The sequence below is a fragment of the Ceratotherium simum genome, chromosome 6, assembly GCF_057802395.1.
Source record: "Ceratotherium simum simum isolate JZ-2026a chromosome 6, ASM5780239v1, whole genome shotgun sequence".
In the NCBI taxonomy this organism is placed as follows: Eukaryota; Metazoa; Chordata; class Mammalia; order Perissodactyla; family Rhinocerotidae; genus Ceratotherium; species Ceratotherium simum.
In genome coordinates, this window is record NC_141905.1 from 77,029,702 (window position 1) to 77,054,831 (window position 25,130).

At 36.5% G+C, this 25,130-nt stretch overlaps 1 protein-coding gene across 3 annotated transcripts in view; it reads right to left on the bottom strand.

The window, feature by feature from the left end:
• Positions 1-1,059: 1,059 nt before the first annotated feature.
• CACUL1 (CDK2 associated cullin domain 1) overlaps positions 1,060-25,130 on the bottom strand; it is a 71,750-nt gene continuing 47,679 nt past the window's right edge. The window contains exons 4-9 of one of the 3 annotated variants that reach the window (XM_087432688.1): positions 19,291-19,386; positions 16,790-16,892; positions 11,470-11,559; positions 7,978-8,050; positions 1,755-1,798; positions 1,060-1,313 (exon numbers count right to left, since the gene is read on the bottom strand). In XM_087432688.1, coding sequence (XP_087288814.1) covers positions 1,273-1,313; positions 1,755-1,798; positions 7,978-8,050; positions 11,470-11,559; positions 16,790-16,892; positions 19,291-19,386 — 447 coding nt within the window. In that variant the 3' untranslated portion in view covers positions 1,060-1,272. Of the gene's footprint in view, positions 1,314-1,754; positions 1,799-7,977; positions 8,117-11,469; positions 11,560-16,789; positions 16,893-19,290; positions 19,387-25,130 lie in introns of all 3 variants that reach the window. The other 2 variants (XM_004428122.3, XM_087432689.1) reach the window with 2 other exon arrangements.

Below are 25,130 nucleotides of genomic sequence, written 5' to 3' on the forward strand. Positions count from 1 at the left end.
TATTTTTCTTTGCCTTTCAAAAACAACTAGAATAAGCTTCAGAGTCTTTCATAAGGAACTAAATAGCACTGTGGGTATAGAAAAACAGAAAATATAGCTTTGCCACAGCTGAAAGGGAGCCTTAAAACAGCATGGCTGCTTCTCTATTATACTCGAATAGAAGGTTTAAAAGATGCAGACTGCAGACTGTTTTTTTAAGTACTTATTTCACCCATTTAAAATGAAATGGATCAGGAATCCCAGACCATTGATTATACTTGGATCTAATAACCATATCTGCTTCCTGCAGCGTCACAGGAACCAGCTCTCACTGTTGGATAATTCTCAACAATATTAAAAAGGGAGCTCTAGTACTAAGGTCCCGCCTCCCCCAAACTAGCATAATGCCAATGACAGCAGCTGGTGAAATCATGGTAAGTGATAGAGGGAATGGAAATGTTCTATGAGAGTTGGTCCCCAACGTTAACATGAAGATGCCAAGGTGAAGTAGGGGGAAATCTGACCAATGTGCCCACGTGTTTCTATTTTCCCACTTACTTCGCATCCTGTTACCAAGTCACACCTGACATCTTGGTGGGTTAGTCTGTAATACCATAAACTTTTTCAGGAAGCATTTGTGAGTCTGACAACATGGTCACAGAGTTGCAAAGTGCACAAAGCTCAAGGCACAGAGTAGAAGAAAGTTGTGAACTGATGGGGGGAGAGTTATAGCGAAAGCAGAGTTAGCATTTTCCCTTAATGAGACTTTCTAATGCTAAATAAAGACCAACTCTTTTAAAGGGGCTTGTTTTGGTTATGGGTGAAAAATACTGTAATGATCCGCTTGATTTTAAAGCAAAAGATATCTTGATGTGTAAAACCAATATGCCGAAGTGCCAAGTCCACAAATGAACGAGTCAAGTGCTTTAGGAAAAAAAACGATTCTTCTGCTCTTATATTTTTGGAGGAAGCTGCTGATTTGGGCTACCCGATTTCACTGAGCAATGGGCACTTTTCAAGACGCTTGTTCCTCACGGAATCTGTAGATAAATTCATTAAAGGATTGTCCCATTTCAAAATCATCCCCAAGCTAGCAGCAACTGACTGTTTTTTTGTTTTTGTTAGTTTTTTGTTTTTTAAAATTACAGACCAAAGTAAGAAGTCCAACATCTTCTTCCAAGAAGGGCTTTGTGACAGAGCTCCTGCGTGTCGCAGGACCCCCGCTGTGCTCTCAATAGTCTCTGCAGCTCCAGTGTCCTCTTTTCAGGAAGGAAAGTACATTCAATGCATTCACTATCTGTACCCTCTGGAACTTGCGCATGCTGATGAGCTGTCTGAAAGAAAACATCAGAACAGGAAAAAGTATGAACAGCAGACAGCATTAGATAATGGTAGCAATCTGTGTATTTAACATATATTTCTCACCCCTCTCCCAATCCCCCAAAAGGAGATTTAAAAAACCAAAAACTCAAAACCATGCGGTTCTGAGTGAAGTGAAAGGGGGCTAGATCATCAGGACTGAGACTGGGTCATTATCCCATTCCCACAGAGACTAAAGAATCTGGTAGCCCCTTGACAAGTGCCTGAGAACCACCACCACCAACTGGACCCCAGAGCTGCCACAGCTTGCAGAACAGTCTGACCTGATCACACACACTGCCTTATGAGAGCACCCTCAAGAACTAGGGACATCCTCATACTCACTGTATGGTCCCCACCAGTGGCTGCCTTACATCACGAACCCACCAAAGATGGTACGGAATATTGTTACTTACTATAAGCCAACTCATCCCCAGCTCTCTTCCGGGACTGGTCGCCTCTGGGGATAAGAAAAGAAGAGAGAGTCAACAGAACTGACTGACATCTTCAAATACCAAAACAGGAGAAATGAACTGACATAACTGATAATGGAGTATAGCAAACAGTTCAATTATAACCCATCCACCTATTTTAAAATACACATTAAACTTAAACAGTAGTTGAGTCATTTATAACCTGAATATTCGTAGCTAAAGGGTGCTGTCTTTTAAATACAGAAAGCTATTAAATGAAGGATTATCTACAAAGATGATTTACACTGGGTTCCACATAGGTTCAGACTAGCATGGTCTTTGAAGATTAACCTGGGTTCTGTTATCAACATCCCTGGTGACCTCCATACACTAGGGCAAATTTCAAATATGCGATAGAGAGAATAATTCAAAATCTTCCCTAAAAGCCCTATTATGAGACCAAGAACTGCTTAGTTTTTGAAAACTCTCAGAATCTTAATGTACCTGAATACTCTTCTTGCGGGTGGAAGGACATGAACCTTCACACACAGTAACCAGCTCATCTCAAACACCTACAGCAGAGGTGCTAGTTCCACTTTAGAGAGAAGAAAATAGAGGTTCTGATTAGGTCCTATGCTACCTGTAAATTCTATCTTTGTCTCTCCAGTTTTTCAGACAATAATCCAGACAAATGACTAAAATGCTCAAGTAATGAGTAATGACGACCAGTTCACTAGCTCTTCTTCCTCGGTCCTTTAGCAGCACTTACACAGCTTTTCTCCTCCTTCCTGGAACACTTTTGGCCCTGCCCAACACTGTCCTGGCCGCTTTTTCTTCATGTATATTCTCCTTCATCTAGGATGTTGATCATACCAGTCCTGTGACTTGAAATACTATCCACATGCCAGTGGGTCAAAGACTATTCTATCTCCAGCTCTGATTTCTTCCCTACACTTCAGCCGGGTAGGTCCAACTGCCTCATCACCATCGCCACCTGGATGATTTATATATATCGCAAATCTTCCCTGGCCAGAAAGCACTGCTGACTCCACTCCATACCCACTCCTTCCTCAGTCTTCCTCAGTAAACTGCACTACTCTCCACCCGATCCCTCAGGCCAAAATCCTAGCTCATTCTTGATTTCTCTCTTTCCCTCACTCTGTAGCATTCTATCCCAAAACATAATCCAAAATTAGCCACTCCTCATCAACCCCAGGGCTACAATCCCAGTCCAAGACACCGTCATCTCTCCCCTACACAACTGCAAGAGTCCTATTATTAGTGCAGACAAGAGCCAGAGTGATCTCATGTAAAAGCATAAAAAAGATTACTTCACGCCTCTGATTAAAGCCCTTCACAGTGGCTTTCCATTAGAGTAAAAATCAATTCAAATTCATTTGCCCAGCCCTGTGAGATATGGCTCCTGCCTACCTTGCCACCCTCATTTTCTACCTCTGTTCACTACAATGCAGCCACTCTGGCTTCTTCTGTCCCTTGGACATGTCAGCACTATTGTACTTACAACACTCTTCCCCCTAGTAAGCCACCTGGCTATCTCCTTATCATCACCTGCACCAGAGCTGCAACGTCCCCTCCTCAGAAGGCATCACGTTACCAAGTGAGATGGAAAAGCCCCACACACACACCCTGCTCACTCACTCTCTATCCCACACTCTGTTTCATTTTCTTCACAGCACTTACTATTATTTGAAATAATTTGTTTACATGTTTATTATCTATCTCCTGACATTGGAGCATAAGCACCATAAAAACAGGAACGCTGCCTGTCTTGTTCACCCAGTACCTAGAACGGTGTCCACTGTAAAAAATAAACATTTGCTGAATTAACGAATTAGTGAATAACTCATAAATGGCTCTATAGATGGATTATTAAAATGCTAGTCCAAATAATTACTTCCTGCTCATCTTCCAGATTGCCAAAGTTTCCCACTTTCTTTCTCTGGTCATGATCAAGACCGGGACAGAAACCTCTTGCTTGGGTTGGGAGGAGTCTTAATGACTGGCAGAAAGAGAACAAACTTAATGGCCTTTGAAGGGTTTTCCTCTAGGCTGAGCATTTAGAGAAAAAAACATCCACAACATGTAGCATGAACAAGCCTCAGGCAGCTTAAAGAGCTCGGGACAGACATTCTAATGTCCCTTCTCAACAGCTCTATTGTTAACACTACACCTACCCAAAGCCAGCTGAGTGTCTTACATTATTATTTACACTAGTATCATCACAGTAGCATTGATCAAATATTCTGAAATAATTAAGTTAGTGCTGATCAAAAGAAAGATACAAGATCTTATATCTGGAACCTCAATTTCTACAGACAACCTTCAGTCCCACCCCTCAAAGCTTAAATAAAAACTGAACGTGCAAAAATAACAGGAGAAAAATACAGATGTGAGAACAACAGGAGTAGGGAAGAGAGAGTGTAAATGTGATGTATGCAAGAGGCTGCCAAGGTCCGGAAGGCTACAAGCTGCGCTCGAAACAAGATCCCTGCTACTAAATGGAAAAGCCCCAATTCTAGAGTAACCCTCTCGGCTAGAAGACCAACAATACTTCTATAAAGTTTTATTTCATTTCAGAAATTCAAGTAACAATTACTCAGAAACAACATTTTATTTGCCTTTAAAAGCTGTTTGGTAGACGCTTGGTGGAGGACCGCAGGCTTGTGTGAATGAGGATGCTCCACGTGAGGACGTGCATGTTCGAAGTTCCCAAATGAGCTTATCTTCCATAATGTAATCTTTGACAACAACAGACACTAACCTGCTCAACCCCACAATAATCAATTCAATTATGCAGGTAACAGATAAAAAGAAAATGTTGCTTTTAGCTTATATGTTAATTCTAGCTTTGAAATACATCCATACTATATTTCCAGGCACCTAAAAATCTTTCACATAAACTCCAGCTCAAATGAGAATCTGTCCATTAACTGCAAGAGTATATATTTGACAACACTTACACATTATTTCAAAACATTTCAAAGACTTACTCTGTGCCATCCATATTAAAGCTGTGTACTGCCTATTCAGGACTCCCCACATCATCTAAGCGGAACATAATCTTAAATGAAAAAATAGTTTGCACAGCCAAACAGGAATCACGTGGTTGGTTAGGCATAAACCATAAAAAGACTCTTCATATCAGAACAGCCAGTAACAGAATTCTTATTAGATAGCTGTACTATATTCTCAAATTTTTTTGCATCAGTGGACAGCATTTCTTCCAAAACAATCCTAGCCAAATAATGATCAAAGAAGGTATCAAGCCAGGCAGGGCAGAATGTGGAACAAGAGCTGCAAGCACAAGAGCTGGAAATACAGGCAGATTTTCTCTCAGCTGCTAGAAGACGGTGTGTGCACACCCTCTCTGAGTGGTCTGGGCAGCTCGGCAGTGGGCAGAGTGAGTCTGAGAACGTCAGCTTAGGCAGGGCCTACTTTGTGCAAAGCGCCATCAGGATAATTTATGAGGCAGACTTTAGTCCTCATAGTAAATATCTAATGAATTGTTAACTTAATTCTAGAAATGGCCCAATTCATGAATGTTTATAAACTAAAACATTTTAATTTTATCACCACTTGGAATTCTAACATTTAAATTTCAGGCAAAAGTTGTATGAAAGAATTCCACTAAGAGAAACAAAAATTCCAATTTACATCAAAAATCCAAGGCACTGCCCTGAATGTGACCAACCTGGCCTTGGCTGTCAGTCCTTCACGTACAAAGGCAATGTTACAAGCAGCTATTTATGGAGTCGGTTACTCATCTCATCCCAAGCAAATCTGACATAACAGCTACTACACACCAAGCACTCCTGCACCCTGTTCTCTTATTCTAGTTCCAAAATTAGCATCAGGAAAATGTCTCTGGATGTGTTTAAAAAGTCCCACAAACTGTTCTGGAAGGTGAATTCAAGGTGTTCAGAAAAATCCACAAAAGCTTCTTCCTAAACTGTTTCACAGAAATAAAAGTTTTCAGAAGACTTTATTTTTTAAAGGCATCAATAAGCTCATCTCTAAAATTAAAAGCAAACATTCAAATAAAACATGAATAAAAACATTTAAGGAAAAACTTTTAACTATAATTCAAAATACATAAGCCATAAAGAAAAAACTTGATAAAGTTAGTTACACGAAAATAAAAAACTTCTGCATGACTTAAACTAAAAAATAAAAATAAAAACACACCACCATAAGCAAAGTCAAAAGACAAACAAAAAAATAACTGTTTCATCTTGGGCAAAGAATCGATCTCTTCACTACAGAAAGAGCTCCTAGAAACTAAGAGAGAAAGACCAACAATCAAAGAGAAGAGTGAACAAAGGACAAAAACAGGCCATTTACAGAAAAAGTAAACACATGAAAACACGCTCAGCCTCACTCATAATAAGAGAAATGCAAATTAAACCAACTCTGAGTAATTATTTTTCACCTGCCAGATTGGCAAAAATCCAAAAGGGTAGCACCACACCCCAGAGGCAAGGCCATGAAGAACAGGCACTGTCAAACTCTGTTGGTGGATATGCAAAATGGCACAATCCCTGTGGAGGGCAATTTGGCAATATTAATCAAAATTCTAACTGCATTTCCTCTTGACCCAGCAATCCCACTTGTGGAAATTTACTCTCCAGATATACCAGCAACAGGTACAAAATTACACATGTACAAGGTTATTCATTGTGGCACTCTCTGTAATAGCAAAAGATGGAAATAATTCACGTTGCCATCTACAGGGGACTAGTAAAGTAACTTGTAGTATATCTACACGATGGAATGCGTAAGAAAGAATTAAAAATAAGAACATATATTGTATTTGCTTTTATCTGTATATAAAAAAACAGTGAAGGGAATCATAAGAAACTAATAAAAATGGTTACCTAATAGGGTGGGAGTAAGATGAAGAGACAGATGGAAACAAAACTTCTCAATGTATACTTTTTGTATCATTTTGATTTTTGAACCATATAAATACATTAGCTCTTCAAAAATGAATAAGTAAGACGACTATGGCATTAAATGGCCTCATTCTATGTATGAAAATAATACCACTATTAGAAATACTTCAGTTAACGTCAGGAAACACCTGACCACTGGGCATCAGGGAGAAAAACCAGCTGTTTACATTCTATCGTTTCCCACTGGCCTTTCCTTCCCCTAACCTGACACAATAAAGTCGGGTTTACCAGGTCTATCTACACGGCTTCACTGAGCCTTTCCAGTGCGAGCTGCCAGTCAGTGGGGCAAATGACCAGTGGATTACTCACTACCACCACCAGCACACGAAAACAGACGCCGCAGGGACAAGACTGGAATAAATGCCAACCCATCGGCCAACAAAGAACAAATTATCTGCTTTCTTTCCTAACCTGTGCTGAAACTAAAGACTTAGTAACAGTGATCTTGGTTATGACTCATATTCTGGGACTTTGGCCTCAGAACCTATGAAAGAGAATATCCATCTCCAGTGGTCACAACCATGCCTAAGTGAGGAGGCCAGGTGTCTGTCTTCTTTTAATGCCAGGGATTCCAATAAGAAAAGATATGTAAAAGTGCTAAGTAAAGAGTATGGATCATGAAAATATAAGGTATTACTGTACCCTTCAATGATCTGGTGACACAGCTGTTTTCCCATAGGGAATCACAAAATTTTTATATAATTTTAGCTGAAAATATGCACTTCACAAAATTTTCCAGGATACAGCCATGATATTGAATTGCAAATTTTAGAAAAATTAGCGAAGTCAAGTGAGGCAAATTTTCTGGACACATATAAAGAGAAATCTTACTTTTTAAGAAGAAACAACTAGAATTTAGGGCAAAAGTGAAATTATGAAAAACAGAATCTAAAGCCTCTTCACTAGTTTAGTCATAAAAGTACATTATAACTAATCATAAAATTTCTACATTGTTTTTCCAAATGTTCAGAACTAGTAAGTTGCAAGAGCTATTGGAGGTTGCCCAGCCTAACCGCCCACCCAATTGAAAAAAGTCCCTTCTTCAAGTCCATTTAGTGAAGAGCAGCTTCCATAAAATCAAAACCCAGCTTCAACGTTTCCCGAGACAGCGACCTAACTACCCCTCCCAGCAGTGGCCCCTGATTCTGGGACAGTTATTTCCTGGTCTGAGAACCCTGGAATTCCCTCCCCCGCCAAGCCCAACTAGCCCAAGGAAATGGACATATATCGTCACAAAAGGAAAAAAAACTTGCCTGGTAAAACCGTTCTGTATAAGTTCTCTTTGAAGTTTCTGATCTTGAGCAGCATATTCAGAAAGTTCAGATTCTACGGCCGGAGGGAGAATGTTTGGAATAAATTTAGAAAATAGAGTTGGAGCCATTTGAACCCACTCTGTGAGGGAAGGAAAAGATTCATTAAGGAAATCATATAGACAAAGTTAATTAAATGGAAAAGGCAAAGTTTTCTTTTGTTCAAAGAATAATAATAATATATTAAACCAAACAAAATGGGGAAAAAATTAGTGCAATCCCATTCTGATAAAGAACATACAAAGAGATTAGATTTCCTTTCTAAAAAGAATTTACAGTATAAAGAAAGCAGATATTTTTACATTTTACTGATTTAACAAAATTTAATGAAAATTCCCAGAGAATTTTTGAATGGACCTTATCAAAAATTCTAAATACAGAGAAAAACATGAATGAGATAACCAAAGAATTCAGAGTGGGAGGGGACTTGGAGGGAAGGCGCCTGGTGGAAATACTAGCCCTATTAAGCATTAATTAAAACAATATCCTGGCCCAAGAATAGAATAGTACAGGTAGTAATAAGTAGAGATATAAAAAAAGAAGTACCACAAAAATGGGGGGTTGACCATTTAATAATGCTGCAGATAACTGGGAAGTACTTTTGAAATAAAAACCTATTTTGACCCATGTTAAATCACACAGCAAATTATATATAACAGTAAAAGAAAAGAGAATTAAATGGTTATTAAGAAAAATATAAAAGATCAAGAGAATAATCTAAAGAAAAATAAACATTCATAAATAAAAAGGCAAAGAGAAGTCTAAGGAAAATATTTGTAGCAGACATGACAGAGATTAATTAGTATTTTTATTATAAAGCATTTTTACAAATCAGTAAGACCAAATAAATAAGTAAAAGATAGGACTAAATAATTCACAAGAAAAAATACATAACAGCCTTGTTAATATTCAGAAAAACTCAGGCTAAAATAAACGCACTCCCTTCCCCCTCCTCATTGGACACTGAACATACACACTGCTCACTTGTGGCAGGGGTGTGAGGAAACCAGCATCGCCCTCCCTGTTGGTCGGCCTAATACAGCACTGTTATCCCTTCTGGATTCTTTTAATCTAGCCCTCTTAAATTTTCCCTTTTGGAAAATATCTTGACTGTATATATCAAAAACCATAAAATGTCAATGCTCTATCTAATCCAGTGAGTTCACTTTAAAAACTGTAATATGAGTAAATAATTCTAAATCTGAAAAAAACATGTTAAATGCTGTGGTGCAATGCTGGGTCATTGGTAGGTAAAAAAATGTCCAACAGGAGAATAGCCAAGTTAGAGATGGCAAAAAAACAAGCACGGAAAACGACACAAGGCCATCCACTCACCCCTTGTACAAACTCATGGCAACATGTTCTCAACAGTGTCCCTCCTTCCAGCTCAGCTCAAATATGGCTTTAGAAAGAGTCTCAATACAGCGCTCCAGGGAACCACTAACCACTAACCAATCAGAGCCGGCAGGAGTCAAAGCGATCTGCCATTTTATGGAACCCCAGACAGTCATTAAATAAAGAAGAAGAAACAAAGAAAAGCATGAGTATTAAACTAAAAAGGGCAGGATGGGATGACTGGAACTATTTCTAAAATGAGCTTCTCAAGAATGGAAGGAAACACACCAAAAATGGTAATAGCCATCAGAATCTCCAAGGATTAGGGCTCAGGAATCTAGAGTTTAAAAAACTTTCTTGGGTGATTCAGATGCATTCATTATACAAAAATCAGCACTTGAGAACCACTGCAATGAAAGAAACTTTTACTTTTAAAATACCTTAACCTAAATTTATCAGATGAATAAAACTGCTTTAATAAACCAGGAATATAATGGGTACTGGCAAGACATGTAAATGTAAAAATCCGTTCAATAGTATCTCAGAAAACGCCTCAGGTAGCAAAAGGTTAGTCTGTGACAAAAATTCACCTTTTAAAAGGACAATCCTCAAATACAGAATTCTCCTCACAGGTAGTATGAATCTTATTACAAAAGAGCTCAAACCTGGATAAACAGCATTTAGATAAACATGTATCTATAGGTTTTTCCACCCTCACTGATTAGTTTTATTCTGCAATTTTGTTACTTATAATAAAAGCCAGAGCTTATGATAAAGTTGCCTGCTTGGAAGGCAGAATTTAGAAATTTGTCATACTGCACTTGGATGCCTAATAAAAGAAAAAAAAATCATTCATAACCTAGCACTAAAAGAAAAATTTATGAGCCATTTTCAACACATTTAGTAAAATAAAATTCAAAATTCTGAGATGCTAGAAAAACACTGGTTTATTGGACACATGCAATAGAATATTTTTTATATAAGTAACTACTTAATATGAATAATTTGGTAAAAAGTTATAACAAGAGCAAGACCTGATCCAAATTTAACATTAAATCTGAATACTCTAGAAGTCACTAATTGTTTAAAGTAGCATGAGAAAAAAAGTATCTCTGACATCACAGTCTATCTCAAGTACCACCGTTTTCACTAGGTTTCTATTTAGCAAGCTAAATTCTGACATATCTATCTAAGCAAATGATCAAGCCATCAATTACTTAAAATAAAATAACCGTTGGACCCAAATAGCCAGTAATAACAACACTTAATGTTAGCATGCTTATTATACCATCAGGTACTGTGTTAAGCTCTTTAGATCACATTTTATTTCATTTAATCCTCAAATGACAAAAGAATTTCACAAAAAGGTAATTACTGTCAAAAAACCATCTCTTGTGTTTCCGGATTAGAACAATGTTCTATTTCGAGAACTTGTACAATCTCTCTCCCATGAACATTTTTTAATTGGCTTGACAACTGTATGACAAGTTTGAGGTTCTAGCTTACAATAGGAAGATATACACAAAAGTATCTTGGAATTCCTTTAAATTCACAATGTTTTTAGTCTAAGATTGATACATTAAGATAATTTACAAACCAAGCCTTTGAACACAGACCTTTGATTTTTTGGTTCTGCCATCCTGACTGTATCTCTCCTCGAAATATCCTTATGAAATGACCGTAACTTTACCAGCACTTCTAGATTCCCTGCAAGTTACATAACAGGCCTAAGATGGAGTTGTGAATGTGCATGCCTGTGCATATTTGCAGTGTGGGGTAAAAGTGAAAGAGAAACCCCGTAACAAAAAAGACAGAGATTAAGGCCAGACATGAGATTCAATTTTATCTAAAGTGTCTCCTATAAATTATTTCTTGTATTTCCCAAAGTAGTCGGTTTTCACTAGTAGAGAAAGGATTCCAAGTGAGTCCTGAGTTTACATTTCACAACGATGAGTTTCTACTCAACTTTTTTGCTATAGCAAATCCAAATACCATTAGGCATCAGAAAACACACAGAGAAACAATGTTCTCTTGGATAAGGCTGGAACTGTCATAAAGAAACAAACAAGTCCCACCCAAAAATAAATGATGAATGTTTACCTGGTCTGAGAGTGTACAGGCCTTTCACAATATTTGCCATAGTTGAAGGTGTGACCTGAAATGGTGTTGACTGGGCTTCTAAAAGTAAAGCTGAAATAAGATGAGAAAGTGGGTTATAAAAATGATGTAACTCTGATTGTCAAGGTTTGGCTTCCTATTACTATTTCTCCCAAAGACTGAAGGGTCAACAAGTACAAGAAAAGAACAGCCCGAGAGAACAAACCAGAGATCACACACTAAAGACTTTTTTTAAAAATCCAATGCAGTAGCTCGATCTAACAAGTAAATACGAGCACGGCTGTTGACACACTAATGGAAATGACTCAATTCATGGAGGTTCTGAAAATAAGTAAGTAAGTAAAGTTCTCTAAAAGCACGAGTACTCCTGGTACTCAGCGAGTGCACTGAAAGTGCTTCCCACTAAGTTCATGACTCAAAAGATTTACACATTTGGGGAATAGAATGTTCTCTAACTCACTCAATCATTTCTCTTTCCCCCAATCACCATATTTGAGGCTCTTGGAAGTTTTCTGAAACACACGTTATTAGTAGTTTCAGTAACTGCGATCAGAGTCAGAAACTCACTTTCCCAAATGCTACAGCTGCACGTCCTTTTCTTTTCTCACTAAAGGTAAAGGCAACACATCACACCAGCTCATCCTTCTCACCTTCCTGACTCTGGCGACCACGTGGCCCAGACAGAACGTGACAAGAGAGTCAGTTTTCTTTCAGGTTATCTACTGCCACAAAAAAATTTTACTACAACATTTTTAAATGGATAGGAATAATTCCTCTAGACAACATCATTAACAGATACAAATAAATTCCATTATTCAGTGGACATAACAGATATTACTGACTCAAAAGTTCATTTTTAATTTCTCTCTCAAAGACCTGTAATTTACTAACCAAAAACCCATAAAACTTGGCATAATTTTACTCTAAGCTAGGCTTATAAAATCGTGTAACCTGTTTTTTTTCTGTCCATGCCTTTTTAAAAATGGGAACGCCCTCTCACTTGGCCTATAATGATTTTACGGTTTCAAACATACAACGTGAGCTACATTTGACTTGGTATGATGAAGGCCAGAGGTGCACTGTTCAAGTTTATCCTTCTGATTTTATCATCAGTAGATAGTTATAATTTTGAATGGCATAGATAAATTTTAAGAATAACAAATGTTAAGCACTGCAGAAAATCTTGTTTTAAAATGCAATGTTTAAAAACTGAAATTCTAAATTTGAGGTTCAGAGACTCTCTTCTACTCGAGGTTCTCTCTAATTTCAACATGTACCCAAAACCCAGGCTCTATTAATCCACTGTCGTACTTTTTGACAGTCGTTCCGGCCTTCAGTAAGTCTTGTTCTCACCAACTCTTCACGTTCAACCACACATTCATCATGTGGTCAAATATATACATTTGCCAACAACCCCTACATAACTATAATCACCTACGTCAAATTTGACAGCTATGAAGCAATGATAAATTCACAGGTTAAATTATACATAAAATGTATATAAATTAATTTGGGATGAATTAATTGGAAATAATTATATCCAATAACAAAAGATTATTAAAGTTGAGAAGGATAACATTTCACTAAAATCCTGTCTACCTAAACTCTTTTGAGGAAAACAGTGTTTAAAAGATTTTCTAATTGATCTCCCCTTTTAAGGAAAAAGAAGTGGGACTCTGGGGGAAACAGTAGCATGAGAGAGGAAAAAAAATATTTATTGAGTATTTAACAGGTCCTAGGTACTTTACCTTATGTTTAACTCTCATATACTTTATTTAATTTAGAATTTACTTTCTCACAAGCTTTATCATCATCTACCCTTTTTTTTTTTTTTTTTTTACAGATAAGGAAACTGAGGCTAAAAACAAAACAAAAAACACTGAATAATTCATCTAAAGTCACAGAACTAACAGGTGGCAGAAGAGGCCCAAGAACTTGTGTTTCATTCTAAATTCTGTATTCTTTCTACTTCACCACGCCATCACTGAAATGCTGATCTTATATGCAAACTGGTACTAATCAAGTTTTACCCGTAGTAACAGTTTTCTTCCAAAAATTATATAATTTAAAAGAAACAAGGACCTTCCAACAATCCACTGAGGGTCAACTGTCAGTAAGTCAATAGTTTTAAAACTAGAATAGGACCTTAGAGAACTTCTAGTGCTAATCTCTTCCTTTACAGATTATGACATTAAAGTCTACAGAGGTTAAGTGCCCTCTTGAAAGTCACACGGCTTTTAATAGCTGAACTGGGACCAGAACCAAGTTCCTCTGCTCTTTCAATTATTCCTGAGCTACAAGCTTGCCCAGGGCCTTCTCTCCTTTATTAATTTGAGAAGCAATTCTTAAAATCAAAACTAAAACTAAAAATACTCTTGACTTCAAAAAATCTCAAACTACAAGGGTCTGAACTAAAACACAAAAGATAACTCCTAAGGATAATAACTGAAATGTAATTATTTAAAACCCTCCGTGCAAACTGAACTATAAATCTTCTACTGCAACTCAACATAGTACATTTTCTCAGGAAAGTTCTACCATTAACTAACCTATTTTGTCGTATTTGCTCAGAATCATCAACACAACAATACCACATAATGTAGAAACCTGGATTAATGTAGATTTTAGTATTTCTGCTGTTTTCAAAGTTTAATGCAAAGTAAAAATTCATTTCAAAGGAAAACAAGTTTACTACCAGCAAAAAGTAGACGCCATTTTATAAGCTTATATGTATGAAAAAATGATTATACCATGGAGAGATGACAGAAAACTAGCTTTATCTGCAGTGAGAAGTCACTGTCTTCATTCATGAAACAGTTGCTAGTACGGCGCTTTCAAGTACCAATTATTTATCAGCAGAGAGGGTGTTCATTTTGCCCTGCTGTACTGGTTTTAAAACATGGCCCACAAATTCTTTTGGCAATGAGAGGTGTGTCCAGATCCGCTCCCCTAGAATCTGGGCTCTATAACTGCCTGCCTAACAGAATACAGCAAGTGACACGGTGCCAGTTTCCAGCCCAAGACTTAGGAAACGGGTAGTTTCCATTTCCTCTATCTTTGGACGCTCACTCTTGGAGGACACAAGAGAGGAAACAAAATCCAGCACAACTTGCCAGCCATTTGAGTGTGCCATCTTGAAAGTCCCCAACTCCTGGTTAAGTTGCATCAGCCAATGCAGAGTAGAGCAGAGATAAACTAACCCACCAACCCCTGCCCAAACTGTAGATTTGTGAGCAAAATAAAAGACAGCTGTTATTTTAAGCCACTACGTTTTGGAGTGATTTGTTACATGGTAATAGTAAATGAAACACTAGCATTTCCAAATGTATCTGAAGCCACAAGAAGGAAATTACTGATCAGATTTTTAAAAATCATAGAAATTGAGAGTAGTTATTTGTTTTGTTGGAGTGTGGGGGTGAGTACCGGAAAATATGTAACTAGAGACAAGACATCAATCCTTAACTGTTGTGCTTTTCTGGTTTAAATTAATTTTAACCTCCCCATGCCTTAGTTTCCCCACCTATAAAATGGAGGTAATGACTGTACCTACCTTATAGAGTTATAATAAAGACATAAGTTAATATTTGTAAACTACCTAGAACAGGTCCTACACCACAGAGTAAGCACTGTGTGTGTGCGTTTAAAAAAAATCCTTTTGATGATCATCCACATAACATTATTAAACACTTACAGAGTCCCTTGCTGTTACAGAGCCCAAACCAACTCCTTCCTGGTAGAGAGGCCAGCGGTCACTTTTTGTGTCCCTTACTCTAAGCACAATGCCTGGTAATTGCTCAATAAATATCTGATAACTCAGTTTTCTCTCATTTACAAAAGCTTAACGGCCTTTTCGGTTTACTTGGAAAAGAACAGGCACATCCACCTTTAAGTGTAATTTTTATTGAAAATCAGACCTTATAAAAAAACGAAAGGAAGAAGTATGTTTCTGTGTTTGTTTTCTCTCACCAGATTTGGACTACTATATTCTCTTCGAATATTCTCTTTGTATATGCCCAATAAAATTGATTTCCAAATTTATGACAAATATAAAAACATATTTACATAGTAAACAAGCTTCTCCACCAAATAGCAGCATTTCTCTACAGAATTTTAACAGGAAAGACTCTAAAATGCTGGTCTCTATTTTACAATAAAAGCGAAAGACAATATTAACATCAGAGATAATACTCAAATGGTTATAATTAATAGCCTGAAATATCTCATGAGATAATGTTTAAAAGATATTTGTAAACATTTGGCCAGGCTTTAAAAAAAAATGTCACACTCCCAAGATTCTAGGCCTCTATTCTGATTCTGGAATTTCCTCGGGGCACAATAATGACCATATTATTTTCATCTACAATATTATTTGAAAACCTTGCCTTTCTAAAATAAACTGGCCCAATTTTAACAATTCCTTCTCTTAATTTAAAAATCAAAAACGAAAAAGAGTTTGTGGTAAGGCTTAGAACAATCCTTTTGTCAATTGCGGAAAAGTTCATTGTGGTAGGAATTAATTATGACTATTAGGAAAGTAAAAAATACATACTGTACATCCAAATATGTGCCACATTCTAAAAAATGACTTGATGATATACTGCATAAAACATAAGCTTTTAAAGGATGCTGTGACAGTAGGTTGTAGCCACATCCTAAACTCCACTTGGAGAGGTATATTCTTTGTGGAAAGGTTGGATAAGATGCCACCTCTGTGAGGTGGCAGGGGCCTGAGAACAGGGGAAGAGGAAAAACTAACTGAACTTGGCACTTTGACCGGCTTACTTAATCATCTACATAGCCACGTTAAACATTTTACAAATCCCAATTCACAGAAGAGAAAACGCAGTATCAGAGGCTAAGAAGCTTACCAAAGACACAGTCAATAATATAGAGCCAGACTAGAGAAGAGTTTCTACACTAAAGAGTAAAAATCAGAGAGGATTCTGCACTACCATTTCAAAGATATAACACTGCACTCCGTCTACAGTGACCAGTAACAAAATAGGGGGCGAATCCCTTAATAATATTTCCCCCACCTGTCAGGAAAAAAAAAAGGCAGCCAGCATTAGGCCAGATAAAAGGCATTGTCCAATGACCTGGCAAAGCTGCTCCCAGCTCACTGGGTGACCTTCAAGTCACGTTTTCAGTTTCTCAGTGTCTCTCTCTGCAGAACTGGGCTTCAACACTTCCTGCTATGTGATTCAGAAGACGTTAACATTGGGGTTTATATGCCAATGCTCTCTGATCAAAAAAAAAAGATCATTGCTAGTGTTATCTCACCCCTGTAAGTTGAATTACTTACGCATTAGGCTGTAAATGTGCTTTTCTGCAACATGTTCCGTAAACAGCTTTATAAGGTCATCTTTTAAGTCTCTGTTAAGCTTGGTTTCGATGTAAAACTTATTCTGAAAAAGGAAATAAATTATTTTTCAGTGCATCAATTAGAGGGAAATGACTAGTCTAATGAACTGAAGCACTAAAAAATAAATTATTTTAGGAAACAATTCATGAAGGCATTAATTAAAACATAAAAACCCAACATCAAAAAACAAAAACCCTGCCACTATTAGTTATATGTCTTTCTGGCATGAGGTTAAAAGCACATAATGATAAAATGCTATGAACCATACACCTTCAAAAGAACACAGGAGGATACCCAACATTAACTAGACAGGGATGTATAGACCTATGAACCACACTGTGTGACATGCACTTACCATGCCCTTTAAAAATACATCATCAACATGTAAAGGCAATATCGGGAAACACTAATGAAAAGTACACGATTTATCAATGATTTAGGCTGAAAGCAGACAGTGGACATATGCTGGCTGACTCCCCAACATACACTCCACTTCAATGATTAGTCTAAGGCATTCAGCTTATGGCATTCCCTACACATGGTCTTTGGTTCAAAGGTAGACATGTGACCCAAGGTAGCCCAATCAGACTGAGAGAAACCCAGGTTGAGTGAAAAGTATCTTACAATCATGAGGAGAACAAGATGAAACAGACGTTGTATACAGCAAAGAGACAAAAAAGAACCTGAATCCTTGGTAACACTGTTGAACCACAGACTCAGCCAACCCGGGAGACTGCCTTACTTCTGGAGTTTTATTACAAGAGATAATACTTTTCCTTATTTACTTAAATCACTTTGAATCAGGTTTTCTGTTTCTTGCAGCCAAAAGCATCCTGATTAGAACGACTAGCAAGCCAAAAAAGATTGGATTTGTTCATGTTTAAATGTTAATAACTCAATGTACAGGGGTGGAAAATACAAAGAGGAATGTTAACAAGTTGCTCACTGATTCTCTCAATTCTTTTTTTTTTTTTTTGTGAGGAAGATCAGCCCTGAGCTAACATCCATGCCAAGTCTCCTCTTTTTGCTGAGGAAGACTGGCCCTGAGCTAACATCTATTGCCAATCCTCCTCCTTTTTTTTCCCTTTTTCTCCCCAAAGCCCCAGTAGATAGTTGTATGTCATAGTTGCACATCCTTCTAATTGCTGTATGCGGGACGCCACCTCAGCATGGCCAGACAAGCAGTGCGTTGGTGTGCGCCTGGGATCTGAACCCGGGCCGCCAGTAGCAGAGCACACGCACCCAACCGCTAAGCCACAGGGCCGGCCCCCCAATTCCCCCAATTCTTAAACACAAGTTTATTTTTCTCTTTAAAAAATTATAAAAATAACATGCACATGGTTACAAAATAAAATCATGCAAAAGGGTATGCAATAACAAGAAGCCTTCCAGAGCACACCCTCTGTCCCATTCCCAAAGGTCCCATTCTACACTGGGAAAATTTCTGAATATTCTTTCTAAAACATTGCTTGCATATACATGGATATGCTTTTTTTTCCCCCCCAACAAAGAAAAAAACACTTGCTAATGAAAAAATATTACACATTGCTTTGCTCCTTGCTTTTTGACCTTATGTTGTAACTTGGGAAGATTTTTCTCTAAAATAACCTACAGACATGTCATTATTTTTAACTGAGTATTTTTCTACTCAAGTATCTTCCATAAATTATTTAAATAACAGTCCCCTGCTGATAATACAGATTTCTCCTAATGTTCTGTTTTGTTTTTTCAATAAAGTATATCTTATGGAGAATAAATCATTTTGAAAATTGGTATTCCACATTAGCAATCTCTACGCTACACAAGCTAGGATCAACCTAAACATCCCATTCCCTAGTCTAATAAACAAAGAGGAATTGGGATAATGGTTTCTAAGGGTCCCTCTGGTCAACAGGAACACTAACATTAAGATTCTATGAGTTTATATATTTAAAAGGAGGAGGGGGCCAATCAACAAAGTCAACAGACTACAAATTACACTCACAGCATAATTCTCCAAATGAAAGAGAAATCAGAATGGAAGCACATTTCACTGTTCTACTTTTTTATGGAATGACTTACGTGGTATTTATCATACATCATGTTTTTACATACGTGTCTTAACTCTCTACTTTCTGAAGACAAGGAATCTTTCTTATATATCTTTATTTTCTAAGCACAGTATCTTCCATATGGCAGAAATAACATAAATGCTAACTGGGTAACTGCTGATTATTTATGCCTAATTGTCTATTCAGCAATGTTATTCGTGAAATTTTAAAACAGTAAAAGGGTAAATAATTCTTCGAAGTCAACACTATCAAACATTACTGAAATAGATTAATTTCCATTTCTAACATAACATATAGTAAAATAAAAATAGAACATGCTTAACTCTGCATCTATCTGTGCTCAGACCAATAAAGTAAAGTATTTGGAAGGAGGAAACAGCTCTAACTTACCATATATATGAAAAGAGGCACAATGCTCTGCAATGCTCCCATATATTGTCCAAGAGCTATATTAAACCTTTCAATATAGAGATCTGGAGGGCTGGCCTGTAAGAAAGAATATAAATGTTATCATTCTGGGAAACCAAGTATAAAGACCTTCCCCCACAATCTAAAATGCAAACAGCAGTCTAAAATTCATATTGAAATTACAATAAAGAAAAGGAGGAGGCTTATATCCTGAAGTTTAGTTAAGACTTCTATCTCTGCTCCAAAATCTACTATGCAAAACTGAGGTTTCGTTTAGCTGTCTTTAAAAACTGTGTAACCTTACCATGTTACTTAAAATGCTTGCTCTATTAGTGAGTAAAAAGGTGCATTCACAAGTAAGGTAAACAATATGATTTTAAAAATTATCACTGAACTATATGGACATTTTCTATAGGAACCAAACTATATTTGGGCCTGGAATGGGGCGGGGGGGGGGGGAGAAACTCAAGCAAGTGGCACAGACTTAATAATTATCTTAGGCACAGTAACATTCTGAGTTCTATACTAACTCGGTTGTATTAACTTGGTCTCTCTCTCTGCACACTCAGAGGAACCACCATGTGAGCACACAGCAAGAGGGTGGCCGTCTACAAGCCAGGAAGAGAGCTCTCATCAGGCACCAAATCAGCTGGCACCTTAATCTTGGACATCCAGACTCCAGAATGGTGAGAAATAAATTTCTGTTGTGTAAACCACCCAGTCTGTGATATTTTGTTATGGCAGCCCAAGCAGACTAACATACTGTGTTTTACAAAACACGTATCCATGGGCTATTTCATTTTATTCTCTAGAGCTAAATTAATTAGGTACCATTTTAATATTGAAGAAACATACAAATAGGCAAGTAATTTGCCTAAAATTAGAGTGTAAGAAGGTGACAGATCCAGGTCTTCCAGCTAAGAATTTATTCCTGAGCCAGGGAGTTGGGGGGGTGGGCATGGCACAAAACATCACGCAAACCAAACAGATTCTACACAAGGCCTTACTCGTGGCAGTCTCCTAACCTGACAACCACATCATATACAGAAAGTCTTGCTTTCAAACAAGGATACAAAGAAATGCCACACTGAAAGATTCCTAAATATTAAACTTAAACATTAAAATTATAAAACCATTTCAGCTAAGCTATTTTAGAAATGTCTAAATGTTCCAATACTATTTTAAAATAAGATTTAATTCATATTTTTTTCAACTCTACTTAGAAGCTTAGAATATGTGTTGTGAACTGTCCTTACTTTTAATTCATCTTCCATTCTTGAGTATTTATCTACAGGTTTGGTGCATCTAGGTGCTATTTTTACATTTATTTTTCTTAGTCCTCCTAACTGCCTGCAAATTGAATGTTACTTCCATTTTACATATGAGTCAACTGGGGCTCAGAAATATTTAGTCACTTGACTGCAGTCCCACAGCTATTGAGCCCAAGAACCAAGACTCAAACCTTGGCCCATCTCAGTCCTTCCATCTAGTTACATTCCTTTTTAAGCACCCTGAAACCTTGAGAAAAAAGTTCAAACTTCCAATTTAGGGCACACTGTCTACCTCTCTGCTTTCACATCCTGCTCCTTCTTACATGTAATCCAGCACAGTGATCATATGGAACTAGTAACAGTTCCCAAACAACATTAGTGTGCTGTTTCAGGCCTCTTTGACTAATTTTCTACCTGAACGCCTTTATCACCACTCCCTAACCTGACTCACCCTGGCTAACTTCTTCTATTCATCCTTCAAGATTTGTGTCAGTTCCTCAAAACTACCTGAGATATATGGCCCTTCAATGGGACACCATCGCACTTATTCACGTCTCCTACTGGGTAGTCTCTGCCACTAAACTCTAAGCCCCTGGAGGGCAAGATCTGTGTCTTGTCTTGACATCACCAGTGCTGATCACAGAACCTGGAACATAGTAGGTATAGATAAATGCATTTTTTGCAAGGACAGTCTTGCTTAAATCTAAACTTGCTTAAATCTAAATCTAATCTAGCCTTGTTTAAATCTAAATTGCTAATTTACTATTTCACAAGGCTGTATGACATTAGGCAATTCATCTAGCCCTCTGAATTTCAATTTCCATATATATAAAATAGGAAAAACAACTAACTGTGCTACTTCCAAGATGTGCTGAGAATCAAAGAAAACAATGTGTGTTTTGAAAATGTCAAATATTATACATGTATATGCAACTAGTAAGAGTAAGTAACCTTCTTTCTGAATTAACTTCCCACTTGTCTAATACTTCAGAAAAATCCATTAACATTACCAAAGGCATTCTTTGTTAACTAAAGAAATTGGAGAAAATGGTTCCACATTATGAGCAAAATTTTAATTATAACTAATGAACAGAATCACTTGTAATATCTTTCTCTAAACTGCTTCAAAGAACTCTGGAAATGATATTTCAGTATTCAAAAAAATAAATTTTAGAAGTATTATATGAAAAAAAAGAAAATCTGAAGAGTTTTTGCACTAAAATAATTTTCCCTTTTCATAAAAAGGACACTATCTATCCCAAAGTTAAAAGTACGAACATTGATCAAAAGGCACACTTAATAGCAGACAGAATAAATAAAATTGAATTCTTTATTCTGAAATCAAGAATTCCCAAAGCCTCAAAGGTTATGAGTATTAAAAAGCACTTTTTGTAAAGAATCAAATGTCAGAACATTTACTTAGCTTTTTACTTCCACATCTCATGCACCACTTATTCAAAACCTTTTAAATGACAGGACTATAAATTATAACAGCCTTCTAAACTAAATCCAATCTCTTTACCAGGAACTTAGAAATAACTGCTGTTAAAAAAAAAAAAACTAATCAAATTGTTCCTCTTTAAAACTTAAGTCCAGTATACTTTGGGCCATTGGGGAAATTGCAACCTATTTGATTTACATTCTTTCAAAATGAATGTATTTGGCTTGGACAGTAAATGAAATTTTTTTACCCTTAAAATAAGCAAGCTTCATTTTCTTCTCAAACAAAATAAGAAAAAGCAAGCTGCCAGAAAAATAACCATAACTCCAAACTTGCTCCAACTTTTCATAACAGACCTAGATTCCCTGCAATTTGTAATATAGCTGGTAGGAATGTTTTCATTTCTTCTTTTTTTAATGAGTAATGCATTCATCTGGTTTAAAATTCAAATGAGTTCAAAAGTGTTTAGAGTAGAGTTTACCCTTTATTCTTTCCTCCTTGAACCAACCAACACTTAATTCCTCTACATCCTTCCAGAAGAATTTTATGTATAGACAAGAAAATAAGTATCCCATTTATATCCCTTTGCACACAAATGCTAACATACAACCACACTGATCTGCACTTTCCCTAACAATGTATCTTGGAGACTGTTTTATTACAGTGATTCTCAAGTATTTTGGTCTCAGGAACTCTTTAAATTCTTAAAAATAATTGAAGATTCCAAAAAGCTTTTGCTTATAATGTGGGTTATATCTATCAATAATTACCATATTAGAAATTAAAACTGGGTTTTAAAAATATGTATTAATTCATTCTAAAATGACAATAAACTCATTGCATTTTAACATATTTTAATGTTAAAATCCAATTACATATTTTATATTATAAACTACAGTCATATGTAAATAATTTTCAAAAAAAAATGGTAAGAAAAGTGGTATTGTTTTTACATTTCTGCAAGTCTCTTTAGAGTCTGGCTTAATAGAAGACAGTTGGATTCTCATATCTGCTTCTGTATTGAATCAGCTGTGATGTGTTGTTTTGGTTGAAGTAAATGAAGAAAATCTTCCCTCACACAGATATGTAGACAGAAAAGGAAAGTGTATTTTAATAGCCTTTTCAGATAATTGTGGATATTTTTCTCTGAAACTTGGTAACTGGTCATTTCTTAAAGGTGAGTTGCAATATGAAATCTGAAACTATCAATGAATTCTTTGTAGTCTACTACGTTAAAACCGATTGTTCTATCTTCTACTTTGAATTGATCTTTTACACAGACGTTTTATAACATCACGAATTGGTCATTTGGAACATACTGACTCACTGAGTTACACAGAAGTTCCAAATGTTGACACAATTCACTACACACCACTAAAAAAATTACATTTGTTAATACCACCACCCATCTCATCAGAAGAGTCTTTTTAAGTATCGGGAAGCTATCAAGGTCATCGTGGTAGATACAGGTTTTCCAAAATTCTAATTTTCACTTCAACGCTTGAATTTTATCATTGGCAACAAACACTGTTAGTTGTTTTCCTTGAAGTGACACACTTCATTCATTTTTGAGAAAATATGGGTCAAACAACAAAGTCCAAATAACCATAGTTTGTCAGTCATTCATTCTGTCAAATAAAAATAGTGTTCTATGGGGCGGGGCGGGGTGGAACCCAGCTAGTTTAGCTCAAAACCACACAACTGGGGCCAACTCAAAGTCAGAATTTAATAAAATTAATAATTTTCACTGCTTCATCTAGGAGATTCTTGAGTGAAATGCTTTTGTTTTCTATCGCAAGTGTGTGGAAGTGAAGATTCGTGCTAAGGCACCACTAGTTTTACCCACCATTGCTTTTGCACCATCAGAACAAATACCAACATAGTTGAAAAGGGCAAATAACATCTTAATAGTATTAGAAAAACAGTGTTGATTTTGCAGACCCCCTGAAAGAATTTCAGGGACTCTCAGAGCTCCTCAAACCACTCTTTTAGAAATCTTTTCTTTAAGTACAGTGTTCGAATGTATTAGTTATTTAATTAGTCCCCATATTAATAGCTTGTTGCTAATCTTTTGTTACCACAAACAATGTCGCAATGAATAACTTCATACAGATGTTATTTTGTAGACGGTAGCTTTAAAGAAAAATTCTAAAGTTAAAACAAGGTAGAACTAGACAATATTCTTATGTATCATTATTTAAAAACAAAATAATTTTTGCACCTAGTTTTATAGACCCAACCAGCTAACTATCACTAAATAAATATATATTTAGATAAATTTATTTTATAAATATATATTTAGATAAATTTATAAATTATATATTTATCTAAATATATATAATATATATATATATATTTACCTACTTACTGAGTATATTCCTTAGTAAGTGTAATATATTTCTTAGTTAGTAAATTGTGAGAAATGCCTTACAGCAACAAAAGAAGGGTCAGATTTGATACACATACCAAACCTTCACAGGAAGGAAGGAGAACAGAAGCTTGTTATCTTTAATTTTGAAAGCCAGATAAAGAAGCTTGGTCAGTTACTCTAATTAGATGTATATTAATTTTAGAAGAGCATGATTTGTTTAAATAATTTTACTAGACAAGAAACTTAAATATACTATGATCTAGGTCAGTATTACCCAACAGAACTTCCTACAATGATGGAAATGTGCTATATCTGCACTGTTCAATTGGCCACTAGCCATGTGTGGCTACTGGACACTTGAAATGTATTTAATGAAAATAAGGGAGCCAGCCCTGATGGCCTAGTGGTTAAAGTTCGGCACACTCTCTTTCGGCGGCCGGGGTTCAGTCCCTGGGCGCACAACCACACCACCTGTCTGTCAGTAGCTGTGCTGTGGCGGCAGCTCACATAGAAGAACTAGAAGGACTTACAACTAGAATATACAACTATGTACTGGGGCTTTGGGGAGGAAAAGAAAAAAAGAGAGAGACAGAGGAAGACTGGCAACAGATGTTAGCTCAGGGAGAATCTTTCCCAGCAAAATTAATTAATTAATTAAGGTACCACAATATCATTTTTTTTTTAAAAAAAGAAAGAAAATAAGGAATTGAGTATTTATTTCATTTTAATTTTAATAGTT